Below are 14351 nucleotides of genomic sequence, written 5' to 3' on the forward strand. Positions count from 1 at the left end.
TTAACATTTCAGGGGCTCAGTTATTTATCTATAAAATGGTGATGCAAATCCTACTCCAGCGGTGGACTATGAGAATATTCGAGTTTTGTTACAGTGGCTGGCATAGAATAGATGCTCAATAAATACGGCTTACTTTCCACCTTTTATATTAGAAAGCTTGTCTAGAAAAAAGTGCAAAGTAAAATAGGTCTATAGAGCTGACCTATTATTGTTGAGTATGGTCTATAGAATGAATTCAGGTATAACTGGAAACACAGTAACATGAAAACAGTAGTGGTCTCCTTAAGCACTCAGTAACAGCACTTACTATAAACGTCAAAAACACAGTTGCTAAGCATAGTAAGAGTCAGACATCTGGCAAGTTCAAGTTTCATTCTCCCACTATTTAAAGGGCTATTTGTGTCATTAAATTACTGAATTGGCAATACTTGCAATTTCCTACACCTCTTTGTATTTATTATGTCACTGCAAAATGTTTATATTAAAAATACTGGCAAGCCCGGCCAGGCGTGGCGCAGCGGTTGAGCGTTGACCTAGGGTCCAGGAGAGGGCCGTTCCATTCCCGGTCCAGGCACAGGCCCAGGTTTCGGGCTCGATCCCCAGCAGGGGGCGTGCAGGAGGCAGCCGATCAATGACTCATCATTGATGTTTCTCTCTCTCTTCCTCTCCCTTCCTCTCTCTGAAATCAATAAAGACATATTTTTTTTTAAATGCAGGCAAAACCTCAATCAATAAGTGTGACTTAGGTATCAAAATAGAAACTCTAAGAATCCCTCTGACAGACTGCGGAGGGGGATGGAATGGGGTGGAATGGGTCATTGGGGAGGAAAAGGGACATCTGTAATATTTTAAACAAAAATAAAATTTTTAAATTTAAAAAAAAAAAAGAATCCCTCTGACAGTGATGGATGATGCAGGAATTTTTCTAGATCACAGAATGTTAGTAGGAAAATCCAGATACTAAAGTGTAAAGTAAAGCTTCCCTCCCCCTAAAGAAGTATTTGAAGTCATTCTCCTGAGAAATGTCTAGTTTTTACATCATTCTTAAGGAGGCAAAGACGCTCAAAGAGCAACTGTCCTTGCTGACGCAACACATCTCAAATATGCAGCAATGGGTCACTAAGGTGCTCAGGAGCAGTCTAGAGTTTCTCAGATCTCCATAGGATATGTTATTAAATCTTCTCCTCCTGCTGGGTCTGACTTCTTGGGGGGGAGCATATGGTATAAAAATTACATATTTGGTAATGAATACTAATGATCACTCAGAAGGCTCATCCTTCTGTCTCTATGGCCTTTAGCATGTAGTTGGTTATAAATGTGACAGGCTTTGATTTGATTTGATTTGATTTAATAATCTTTTTGAATTTACAGTTCAGAATTTACTGCATAAAATGTAACTGGAAAATCGGATACTCACACATATGAAGAGACATATACATTTATTTTTGGTGTTATCCCATTAACAGATTATAAAATTAAGGCAAGAAGACCAAAGTCTGTCCAAGGTCAAGTTTACAAAAGTTCTCATTGCTCTTATACTTGTAGGATCTGGAAATAGATACAACACAAACATATGCACACACAAACAGAGACATATAAGTGATATGGGGTAACACTTTATCCTGTGAGAATTGAAAGCTAAATGATGTTACATGAACTAAAAAGCTGCATATCAATTTCTATATAGACAGTATCTTAATCATTGTATGAACTGACAGGAAAAAAAAGTGTCTTTAAATGTGCAGAAAGTATCCTATAATCTATATAAAAACAATCAACAGCATTTTCTGTTACAATAAACTTGCAAGTTGAATTTCATGCATGTTACATTACACAGGGCGTATTCTGTGATACTCAAAATCCAGAATGAGTAGTAAAAAGAATTCCAAGGAAAGAATTCAGAGAAATTTGGTAAAAGATGTAATTTCACTCCACATAAACAGCTTTCTAAGGATTTATATAACACTAATCATACTGGCTCAGCACTATAAGAAACAGTACTGTGCCACAGTGTGACAGCAATAGTGCTGTGTTACCTCAGAGGGCGTAAATCACTTGGCTAATCTGGCTGACAACAGAAAAGGTAAGTGTACACATTTTATTTACCAAGGCAAATTTTTTAAATTCTCAGAAGTTGGGTATATTGAATCAAATGTCACTGTAAACTCAAGACAATATAGATTTCATAATACATAGTTATTTTCTAATGTATCTGTAATAACAAACTCCATAATAAAAATAATATAAAATATGGATTTTGTACCAAAACTCTTCATCAAAAACTACAGTTCACGTCAGAAGTTAATATCCCTGGGAGTTAAATGATTAATACAAAAACAAATACATATTACAAATATTCTTTTGTTCTTCACTTACCATGATGCAAACTGCTAGGATTTAACCTTTAAGGGTTAAAGAGTTTAATCAATGTCAATGTCTGATCTTCTGAAGGCGATAAAGAACAGTCTGTCTAGTGATGCCCCACAGAACATCACTTTGTCAAGCCACAAAGCGCCCAAAAGCTTGTCAAGTAAGTTACCAGAAACCTCTTTGTGGTTAGAACTCAGCTCCTTCCTGCTTGACCTATTATTTGATATTTGACCACTTGGTTGCAAGACACTTGCTCTTTCTAGCTGAAATGTCACTGGGGCATCTTGTCAGCTCCCCGACATCTCGGCCTGACATACAATTTTACTTTTGTGTGCTACAAGGCAGAAAATGCAGGGCAGTGGCCTTGCTTTAAATTCTGTCTGCATCCAAGATGGGCGTCACTCTTGGGTCCTACCAACAACAAAAACAAAAAAGGAGTCTATTGTGAAGGTCAAAACAGCCATTACCTTGAAGTTTTTCCGCATATACTAAATATATTACCTGCTATACTGGTGTGGGAACTGTCCTTAAAAAGTGCCTAAACATACACAGAAATCTTCCAGCACAGTTGTTCCCCTTTCTTATCAAATGCAGAGCTGATAAAAGGGTGAGTTTTCACTGCCTGCAGGGACCAGATTCAGCAGTTAACTGAACTCGTTCAGATGGGCAACTGGTATCATGTAGCTTTACAAGGAGCAACCTGACCTTCTCACATTGACCAGGAGTGACATTACTGTGCAGGAGGAAAAGCAGTCACATCATTTCTGTTTTGCACAACCTGCTTAAAGTTTGCAACTAAATGCTTGTCTTCAGTTGAGCTGACAAGAGAGAAGAGGGGGTTCAGTGAACCATGGCAGGGCTGCCATGAAATGACAGGAATCATTGGCATACATTTCAAATAGCTCTCTCAATCCTATTAAAGTATTGCAGCCCTGCTTTAAAACAGACAAGTATGAAACAACTTTGATAGATAGAGACTAAAATGGCTTATTGATTTTTTTAAGTCTGAAGGAAATTACCCAAAATGTGTCATTCCTTAACATTTAAAAATATGTTACATAAAAATGAGCAACTGTGATAATAAATAAAACTTAGAGGGGAGAAAAAGTTGGTTACTTCATTATTCAGGGAGACATAGATACCTGCACACATCGAGATACGACACAATTTTTAAAAACCCACTGCCACTTGTGTTGAAACAAAATTCAACTGATAAGAAAATCTCCCTCCAAAACAATTTTAATTGTACTGTTAACTCTTCCTGTATTTTTTTTTAATTTCATAAAGTCATAATCCAATCTGAGTTGGTCTTTTGGCATTAGCAGACATAGTTACTGGAGAGGAGTGAGATGATGTCAGGGGCGCAGAATTTATGAATGTCTCCTTTAGGAAAGTGTAAGTTGTATCAAGTTCAGCTTTCAATGGCAAAAACTCTGCAACACCAATTGTGTCAGCGGGAAGAGCAGCTCTTGAAGGAATTGAGAGATTTGAATGGTCTCGTGATCCTGTCTGTGATATGAAAAAAGAAAAAAACAATAAGCATAGAATTGAAAACTCTTAAGAGTCTAAAACCATAAACGAAGTGTACTAATAATCACTGTAATATGAAATGCCATTTATATAATCCAGTGATTTTCAACGCTTTTCATCTCATGGCACACATAAACTAATTACCAAAATTCTGTGACACACCAAAAAATCTATTATACTTTTTGTCAATTTGACAAAAATAACGTGTGTGTGTGTGTGCATGTGTGTGTGTGTGTGTGTGTGTGTGTGTGAGAGAGAGAGAGAGAGAGAGAGAGAGAGAGAGAGAGGGAGAGAGAGACTTGGATTCATTCACACCAGACAGCTATTGTTGTGTTGGCTGTTGTCATGTTTCATTTGACAATCTAAGGGAAAAGAGGTCTGTTGTCTCTGACTAAATAGTCAGGTATTGCATGTTTTAAAAATTCTCACAGTACACCGGTTGAAGATCTCTGATATAACCTACATAATATACATATATTAAATTATTTTCTAACTGTGATTGCATCTCTTATTCATTCTATGTCATAAACACTAAAACTTTGTACAAAACATCTATAAAGTTATTGGATCAAAGAATGAGCACAATCAGGCCCTTTCACCTCTGCTTCCACGCGCAGGCAGTGCACAGAAACACTGTTAATAGTGTTTATTTCCTTATGCCATGTAATACATGCTCTATAACATGGAGGATTACACTGCTTAGAAAATGAACCATGGCTATTTACCTTTTTCCAGTCCATCAGCCTCACTTATTTAACTGACAAACAGAGCACAAAGGAAAAAAACATCAATCCTGGTGACTTCTGAAAAATAGTGCACTAGGACATAAAATGCTAGCGAGATAAACTTTTTGCCTTTAACCTTTACTAATAATAATGCCACCATCCTGTTTTAATAAATACTGTTTTATTATAAGCATTTGGAAATCATGTATCAAAATATGGGATTGCGACATGAAAACAATTTGTCTCAGATTTTAAAACATCACTGGTATCCAGAAACTATTGGAAATCAAACTTAGGAAATCCACATGCTTGTGAAGTACTTGAAAACAGAATTAATATTTTGAGAAACTATACATTTAAGCCTTAAGTAATATCAGTACTCAGTAGTTAATATTTAACTTGAACAAAGTCTTACCAGTAAAACGAAGAGGTACTGTTTTACAACACTTACAGATAGCGGGAAAATCGTGGTCAACTGTATGTCAGAATCCTCCAGATTCTCAGCAAATAAATGTTGCCCCGGTAAGTCTAGCCTCCAAACCCATTCTACACTGCGGAACTTTTCAAATAAAAAACATCTCTTTCGGTACATTCTCTTACAGTTCTGGTAACAAAATAGTGTGAACTCTATGGACCTGCTTTATTGTGATGTTATACAGAACCGTTTCTACATGTGAAAACAAGAAGGAAGCTATCGCTGGCCTTAGGAAAGGATTAGAAATTCAACTGTTGTATGTGTTACCGTTTTTGTGGATTTTTTTAAAAATTAAACCGGAGAAAAATCAATGGCTGCATCTAACACCTAGTTCAGCAATTTTCTTTGATCTCTGTTCTTTTGATTTCTTGATGCTCCACTGCAAGCCCACAGCTGGCGGAGATCATCTCTCTTTATGCTTGAAGTTAAAAACCAGCTGAAATGGCCACTTGGATGGCTTTATGAAGGAGAGGGGTTAGCGTGTGCCCCACGCAGGGACAGAACCCCCGGGATCGTGTCAGCCCTGCCGGGCAGCGCCCATGAGGTTTCACCGGGGCGGCCTCCATACCGCGCTGAGCGCAGCAGCTTGGGCCGGAGCGGGCATCTCATCACACCGGAGGCTGGAGGTCCTTTTTTGCACCTTCGCTGCCACGCTGCCACAAGAACCACCTTTTCTGACCCTGGGGTTCTTTTAGCTGTGCGTCTGCATACGCAGCCTTGTTGCCGGATGTCGCTGCTGCACAGACGACAAGGCCCTTCACTGGCTTATTCCGCCAGGCCTGGGGGGAGGGCTGCTGGCAGAGAGGAGCCGGCGGGCCCGGCTCCCCGCTTAATACAGCTTAGCTACAGCAGCAGCACTCGTTATTACGAGGAAAGAATATTGTCAGGCAAGGCTTCAAAAGTTTGTTGTTACATCTTTATACTTCAAATAGGGGTCTAAGAAAACGACCTATGAAAGGAGAGAATCGGATGAAGGAAGGTCAGGTATTCTCTGAGGGTGTTTTCTTGATGCCTCACACCCGAGAACGAGAACTGTGCCAAACTGACCAATCGCTCCTGCTCTGCAATGTTAAAGACATGTGACGTATATAAAATTTACTCAAATCTATATTCTGTGCTTGAAGCTTCCTTTTTTTGTTCTCGTGACTCCATCAACCTGACACATTACACATTAGGAAGGCGGTTCTTCAGGGAAGGTCTCTTGCTGCTCCTTTCTCCTTAATATTCTGCAGATCTTGGCACTTTACAAAGGGTCCCTCTTTTGTCTTTTTTCATCTTACTTTTTAATATGTCTATTTTCCACTATGTTATCTGAAATCTTTTCATCTAATGTAACATTTTTTTTACTAAATAACCTTGAAATGGGGTGTTGAGTATTTCTCCAGTCCTTCAAATCAGAGACTCACTTTTTGCTTATTATCTTCTGCCTATGTCCTAAACATAAAAAATAAAATAAAAAAGAGGCTTCCTTAAAGATATATACCCCCCAAAAGTATGTCTTCCGCTAAGTAAACAGATTCACTTTTGTGTAAATGAAACCAATTTTTTTGTTACTAGGGTCATTTGCTATACTCCAGTCTGATTTTAAGTCCCTTGATAGCTTAAAATCAAGCCAGCAAAAATTCTGGCAAAATTTTCATTTCAAAATGAGATGTTAAAAAAACAAGTAAATATGAGCTATTTTTCTTGTTACAAATAATACCCAGAAATACATCATAATACGTTTAATATAACACAGAGAATAAAAGACAGTTAAATAACTTTTTATCAAAGACCATTAAAAGTTAATATTCACCACCTGATTTTATATTTTAAATCTGTAAAGCCTATGGTCGTTTAAACTACTTTTTAAACTGCTGAGGTGTTCTGGTAGTCTCTCCTGTAAATCCAAATTTAAGCAATTTTTCAAAAAGAAATTAGTTACCTGAAAAAAAGCTGGGTGTCATGTGAATCTTTATGGAAGTGCTTTTATTTGCTCAATAAGCTGTAAATGATTCTATTTGAAGTGTTACAGTCCATCAGCTAAATATATATTCACAATACAAAATGTGTCTACTATATTTCTGCATTTTAAGAATTTTATGAAATATAGTAATTAAACATGTCCCATAGCCTTTTTTTAGGGCTTTAATATCTTAGTTTTCTAAGGCTGTTTTCCCAATAAAAAAGTAAATAAAGCATTAGTCTAATAATAAGATAATCACTCAATAAATTATCTATAAATCAAAGCAATTTGCAAACCAAAGCCTCTGAAACAATGACACCAAGCTATTTGTCTCCTGCGTAGTTTATGACCAAGTTTAGTCTTCTGGAATCTGGCATTATAAAAAGTGAGGGCGATACGAGTTAGTAAGATGGAAGAGTATTGCGTGGAGATTACGCAAGGCACACAGTGTGGTGCAGAGTGCTAGACTGGAGGTCAGAAGACCAGAGTTTTCCCTCCCCATTTTGCACAATCTAACTCGGTCATTTTGGGCAGGCCAATCAATCCTTCTAGGTCTTGCTTCCCTTACTTATAAAAAGAGGAGCTAGACTATTTCCAACTCTGAAGTTCTACAGGTCCATCACCATTCCATGTGATGGCATATAATGTAATGTTAATACCCAATTTTTGAGGCTGACATTAACTCAGAAGTCAGAGTTTCTCAAATATAATATTTAAGATTTTGATGCACTATAGATAGGCCATTCTCAAAGGGAAGGGATACATATTGCACAGAGTTCTAAAAAAAGCCAAATAAGATTAGCCACAGTTTACATGATGTGGCTTCATTCAATTGAGTTCTGTAGTGCATTTTTTATTACTTCCACCTCCATGATGATGTTTTTAAGCTTTGTAAGTTATTGACTAGTTTTAAGTAGAGTGCTCAGCTCCACATAGACTGATAAAGAAATCAAAGTGCTCACAAGAGGGCCTTACAATGAGGCTCCCTCGCCATTTCTACTCTAGCTCCTAACGTGTTCTCGCCACTTGTCTCAGTACTCAGAATCACAGTTTTCTTCTTTCCATCCATACACTTCAAGTTAGTTAACCAAATTATAGCTGCCTATTTTCTAGTTCTGCCATGCTGGCATCATAGGACACTGCAGTTAACACGAATAATCAGAGTTGGCAATAGTCACATATATAGATTTCCCTTGTGGAATGCTCAGTTATATACTATATATATATACATGTACCTGATACACACACACACACACACACACACACACACACACACATACTTGCTATCACGCATTCACATATAGACATTATATATGTGTGTATATAAACATATATATTCATATATATATACATTTGCTATCACAAATATCATGAAATACTCCTTGTAGTTACCAGTTCTTTCTTTTGGTTACCAATTCCAAACCTACAGGAACATTTTCTGCATTCCTCTTCCCAGGGGTCATTACAGACAAGTTAGGCTCTTTAGCTCACTGATATCAAGGTATGCAAGCCAATGGAGCATTATAAAGGAGTTTCTAGATAAACAGAAAACAACCTAAGAGGACAAGTAACCTAGAGATTAAGAAGGGCAATCATAAAGGTAGAAGAAAATTGGAAAAGAGAGGTAGAAGATGATAATAACAAACTTGATTCACATCACAATAGTTTTGTCTTAAGGCAACATTCAGCATGGGTTTAAAAGCCAGAGTTCTGCCCGGCCGCACGTGGCTCAGCGGTTGAGTGACCTAGGATCCAGGCTATCGGGGTTCGATTCCCGGTCAGGGCACATGCCTGGGTTACGGCCTTGATCCCCAGTAGGGGGCATGCAGGAGGCAGCCAATCAATGACCCTCTCATCACTGATGTTTCTATCTCTCTCTCCCCCTTTCCTTTCCTCTCTCTAAAATCAATAAAGATATATTATAAATAAATAAATAAATAAATAAATAAATAAATAAATAAATAAATAAATGCCAGAGTTCTAAAGCCAATCTACCGGGTTCACCTTCAGCCTGGACTACGTGGTTAACGTGACAGATTAACTGGATTACAGCCTCAATTCCTCATGCTTCCTGACAGGCATGCCCTTTGCCATGCGACGTTCCAGCCTCTGTAGCCTGGCTCACAAGCTCTTTGCTTCCAGGTCCAGCCTCATCTACCATTTCCTCACTCGCACCCTGCAATCCAGGTACATGGAACTTGTGAGTCCGTAAATGTGATGTTCCATGGTTCACATCTGCCTCCTGTCTGTCCGCTGTCTGAAACACTCTCTGTCCTTTTGGGGGTGAATGTCTTTTCCACCTTTCACACTCTGCTCAAGGTGCACCCTGTGTAAGGCCTTTCCTGATCTTTGCCCCATCACTCCCCAACTACAATTAGCTGCAACATCCAAACACACTTTTGTATTTCTTCACGAGCATTTGCTTTACTATTTTTACTTATCCATGTGCACCTACACCTTCCCTATAAAACCACGAGCACCTAGCATGGTTGGCGCTTCACTTCGTGTTCTTAGCACTTATCAGAGTACCTGGGCCTGAATGAGATTCTAACTGATGAACGACTGAATGACAAACCGCTCACGTTACCACTTCATGGTTTTGGTCTTATATTATATTACTATTTGGTTATTTTACATATATACAGTTATGTCTCAATTAACAGTAGCACAGTATAATGGAAAGAATATGGACTTTGAAGTTGAAGAGACCTCGGGTTCCAAAATTGAGTATTAAGTATGTGATCTTTGACAAGCTACTTAACCCGCATGAGCCTGCACCCTTATCTGTAAAGCAGGAAGACTAACCCCTCACAGGGTGGTTAAAGGATTAAATGGAATTAGATACACAAAAAATGCATAGCACGCAGCAGCTCCCCTTCTTAGCCTCTCTTTATACTCTTCTCAAGTGATAATAAATTCCAAACTTATAATCACAGCTAACATGCATTGAGCACATGTCAGACACTGGGCTAGGTTTAGCTTTATAAGGCAATATCTCAATTCTAACAACCGGTGAGAACATACTCCTGCTGCCCTCACTTTACAGTTGAAGAAACTGGGACTCAGAAGGGGGGATAACCTGCTCCATTCTGCGCAGCTTGGTAAACGGTAGAAAAGAATGTGAGTCTTGAGCCCTCTGATGTTCCCCCCCAAATGCTGGACCGCTACTGTATCATGGTGCCCGGAGAAGACACAGCCTCAGCTTATTTTACATCCAGAGCTGTTCCATAAACACAGCTAGGGCTCAACAAATGTCTGTGAAACTGAAAAATAAAAGTATAAGCATAGTGGACTAGAGGCTAAAAATCAATTCATATTTTCGATAACATATTTTACTGCTGTCCAACATCTGAATATCCATAGTACTGGAATAAATAGCTTTTACAGCATTTACATAAAATACAAGTTCTAGCCCTTTCACCAAAGGAGCTTATACGTTGTGATAGTCAGAGGTAAAATCCAGCACTGAAGTTTTAAATTACAATACAACATTTAAACTTTAATTTTAAATTACTTTTAAAGATGTCTCATGCCTGACAAGATAACAATTCCCATTTTCTTCTTTTGGATGTTTAGATTTCCTGACATGCCTGAGGTTGGGAAAAGAGTCAAAGACTTTTCCCAGATGGTTTTATTCTTTCTTTTCCTGCTTTCCCTCATAAGTTTGTGCTCCCAGCTGCTCCTGTCTTGGCAACTTTGACGCACTTAATGGTACAGAGCGCCAGGAATGCCAGAAAACACAAAGGAGGCCATTTTTCACCTGTCTTAGAAATATCTATTCCCAAACAACTCAGGGAATTTGAAATGTAAATATATCCATACACTCAACTATACAAAAAGGTACAAAAACTGAATAAAAACTATATTTTTAGTATATGTATACTTTATATACACGCTGGGGCAAAAGCAGGTTTACAGTTGTTCCTATGAAAAATAATACAATAATTAATAAATAATAATACAAGAATAAATCTGTGCTCCGCATACTCATAATCGTAAACCTACTTCTGCCCCACCCTGTAACAATGCCATTGAAAAACTGGAGACAAAAAAACAAAAAACCATGTGCAACACACGATAGCCATAGGATGACTTTCTTAGTTTACAAAAGGCTCAGGCAAATCAAGAAAATGAAGAACCTAATTAGAAAACAGGCTAAGGATAGTGTGTTTACTTAGACTGGGTTCAGCTATAACAGAAAACTCAAAATGCCAGGAATAAATATTTATTCCTCCCTGACATGGCCATAGGAAGCTATCAGGAATCTGGGCTGCTTCTATCTAGGGCTTCACAGCCTAAGTATGTGGCTTCCATCTCAGGGTCCAAAATGGTTTCTCAAGTTCCATTACATCTGCACTCTGACCAGAAGAATATAATGACCAATAAACACATGAAAAAGTGCTGAGCCTCATTCATGGAGCAAAGGAGGAAGCACCACTTACACTTAAAGACACATCCTACAATCGCAATGTGTGTGCTTACATCCCACCGGCCAGAACTTATTCACATGGCTGACTTAGCTTCAGAGGAGTCTGAAAAATGTAGCTATTTTATTTTATTTTATTATTTTATTATTTTATTTTATTTTATTATTTTATTTTATTTATTCTGAGTGGCCCAGGTAATACTCAGTTTCTATTACTAAGAAAGAAAAAACAGACATCAGGAAACCACTGGCATCCTCTCCCTCAGCTACAAATTGGCTGTTTTGCAGGGGAGGGAGTAACAGAATAACCAATAAATACATGAAAAAGTGATAAACCTCATTCAGACCTAAAGAAGTGCAACACAAAACATGAGCATGAAAGAGTACTTTTCACCTAAACGACAGGCAAAAACTTAGATGTCTGATGAAACCCATTGCTGAGAAGGCAGGGAAACAGGCCAGCTCAGCCCATGCAGGCAGGGATGTGAGCTGGCACCACCTTTCTGGGCGACAGACTTTACACTGGACCTGCCCTTTGATCTAGCAGTTCCACTGCTAGGCATTTCTTCCATGGCTAAATTCACAAACGTTCACCAGATGATCATACGGATGTGTTTACTGAAGCATTATTTTATAGAAAGTATTTTTTAAATGAAATTAAAGGGTCCATCAACAGAGGGCTACTGAAGTGAAGTATGACACAACCACAAAATACAACAAATTCTTAAAATTGAGATAAGTATGTTCGTACTGGTACAGAAATATGTCCAAGTGAAAAAAACAGGGTATCTAAAGAGAAAACAGTGCACATAAAGAGAGAAAACTCATTTGTACTTAAAAATAAGCATAAACACACATACATTCATGCATATGCCCATTTTTCTTACTGAAAAAGAAATCACAAGAAACTGCATTATCCTTAGGAAAAGGGAATAAACTGAAGTGAGGGTTAGGAGGAAGAAGCCTTGAAAGTTCAAATTTTTCTCCCCATGGTTTTTTATCTTTAAAACTATTTGAATATAACAAAGGCTATGAAAGGGCAGTTCACAAAATTAAAAATATAGCTGATTAAAAAATAAATGGAGCCCTAGCCAGCTAGCTCAGTTGGCTAGAGCATCATCACAATATGCCAAGGTTGTGGGTTCAATCCCCGGTCAGGGCACGTACAAGAAGCACCCAATGAGTGCACAAATAAGTGGGTCAACAGATTGCTGTTTCTCTCTTGCTCCCTTTCTCTCGCTCTCAAAAATCAATAAATAAAAAATCTAAATAAATAGGAAAAATGATAGCCCCAAATAATAACAAAAGATGGAAAGTAAAATGAAGTGTTTATTGCCAATTAAAATTGAATTTAAAAAATTATGATATAAATGTTACTGAAGGCATTCTAAAACATTCATTCACAAATGGCTAGTGACTGCACAAATTGATAGAACCACTTGGTCTATAATTTGGCAGTTGTCTTAAATGGTTAATAGCACTGATCCAACAATTACATTTATGATTAGGTTCCTTATATTAATAATAACAGATAAAAATTGGAAATAATCCCATATTCAACAATAGAAGTATGGTTAAGTAAGCTACAGCCACTCGGTGGAATATTACGTGGCTGTAAAATTTATGATTATAAACATTTGAATAACATGGACAAATGCTTAGGCTTGACCAGGGATCAACAACCTTTTTCTGCAAAGGGTCAGATAATGAATATTTTATGCTTTAAGGGCTATACGCTCTCTGTTGCAACTATTAAAGTCTGCTGTTGTAGTCCCGAGCAGCCACAGACAATATGTAAATGAATTAGGATGGCGTGTTCTAATAAAACGGTATTTATGAACACTGAAATTTTAATTTCACATAGTTGTCACATCATGAAATATTCTTTTTTCAAACATTTAAAAATATAAAAACCATGCTTAGCTCTCAGGCTATACACAAACAGGTGGCAAGTAGATGTGACCCACACGCTGTACTTTGCCCACCCCAGAGCTAGACAGACCGTGTGAGTGAGAAGGCAATATGCAAAATTACATACGACACTTTGAGATATTGGAATTGGTGGTTTTTTCCCCTAAACTTCTTTATTTTCCAATTATCTATAATAACATGCCTTGCTTTTAAAACTAAAAACCCTTTATTAAAAAACCTAATTTTATATATACTGAAACCTGTATTTTAGTGTAGTTATGACTGAACTGTGTGGTCAAAATGAAAATGTAATTGGCTTGTTAAAGGTTTTGGAGGGTAGTCTTTAACCAAGTGTTTTTCAGGTTTTGAAAATATTTTGATTTAGCTAACAACATGCTCCTTTTTCAACGTTTTCAGTTATCCATCTCATATCTACAACCTGACAGCAAGTAAGCACATACACAAGTAATTGTATGGAGTGACTCGTACCTCTGCTCTGCACAGATGCAACTCCGTACGCAGAGCGGCTGCTTGCAGTGTGCGCGCCTCCAATTCACTCCAAATAGCACTTCCAGCTGCCAAATTACAGCTTCCGTGGTCAAGACGTACACATGCCACACTCTCTCTGGGAACTATTAGGTAAAAGTTTTCTGACCACTTTTTCATTACTGAAGAATTTCTTCTTAAAGTTATAAACTTTTTAATTCAATGTCAAAAATTTAGGAATAATCTGGAGGCTCTAAACTTAGACCTTGAAGCAGTTGTGTTTTTCCCTGAGTGGAATAACTGACCTACACTCAGGTGAAGAGAGCAGAAGGAGGAAAGAACCATCTAAAATTTGAAGTTATTTAAAAGAGACCACTTTCCTCAATCTTACTAACATTGTAAGCACCTGTCAGTCACATATCTCAACAAAATTAGCAACAAAAAGAATCACATCTTAAAATGTGAAACCGTTGTTTCCGTGCC

At 37.7% G+C, this 14351-nt stretch overlaps 1 protein-coding gene across 1 annotated transcript in view; it reads right to left on the reverse strand.

Moving 5' to 3' along the window:
- Positions 1-1422: 1422 nt before the first annotated feature.
- CCDC171 (coiled-coil domain containing 171) overlaps positions 1423-14351 on the reverse strand; it is a 236209-nt gene continuing 223280 nt past the window's right edge. The window contains exon 26 of the mRNA XM_016214453.2: positions 1423-3879. Within this exon, the coding sequence (XP_016069939.2) occupies positions 3658-3879 (222 nt within the window). The 3' untranslated portion in view covers positions 1423-3657. The remainder of the gene's footprint in view (positions 3880-14351) is intronic.

This window comes from Miniopterus natalensis, chromosome 12 (genome assembly GCF_054644295.1).
Source record: "Miniopterus natalensis isolate mMinNat1 chromosome 12, mMinNat1.hap1, whole genome shotgun sequence".
Lineage (NCBI taxonomy): Eukaryota > Metazoa > Chordata > Mammalia > Chiroptera > Miniopteridae > Miniopterus > Miniopterus natalensis.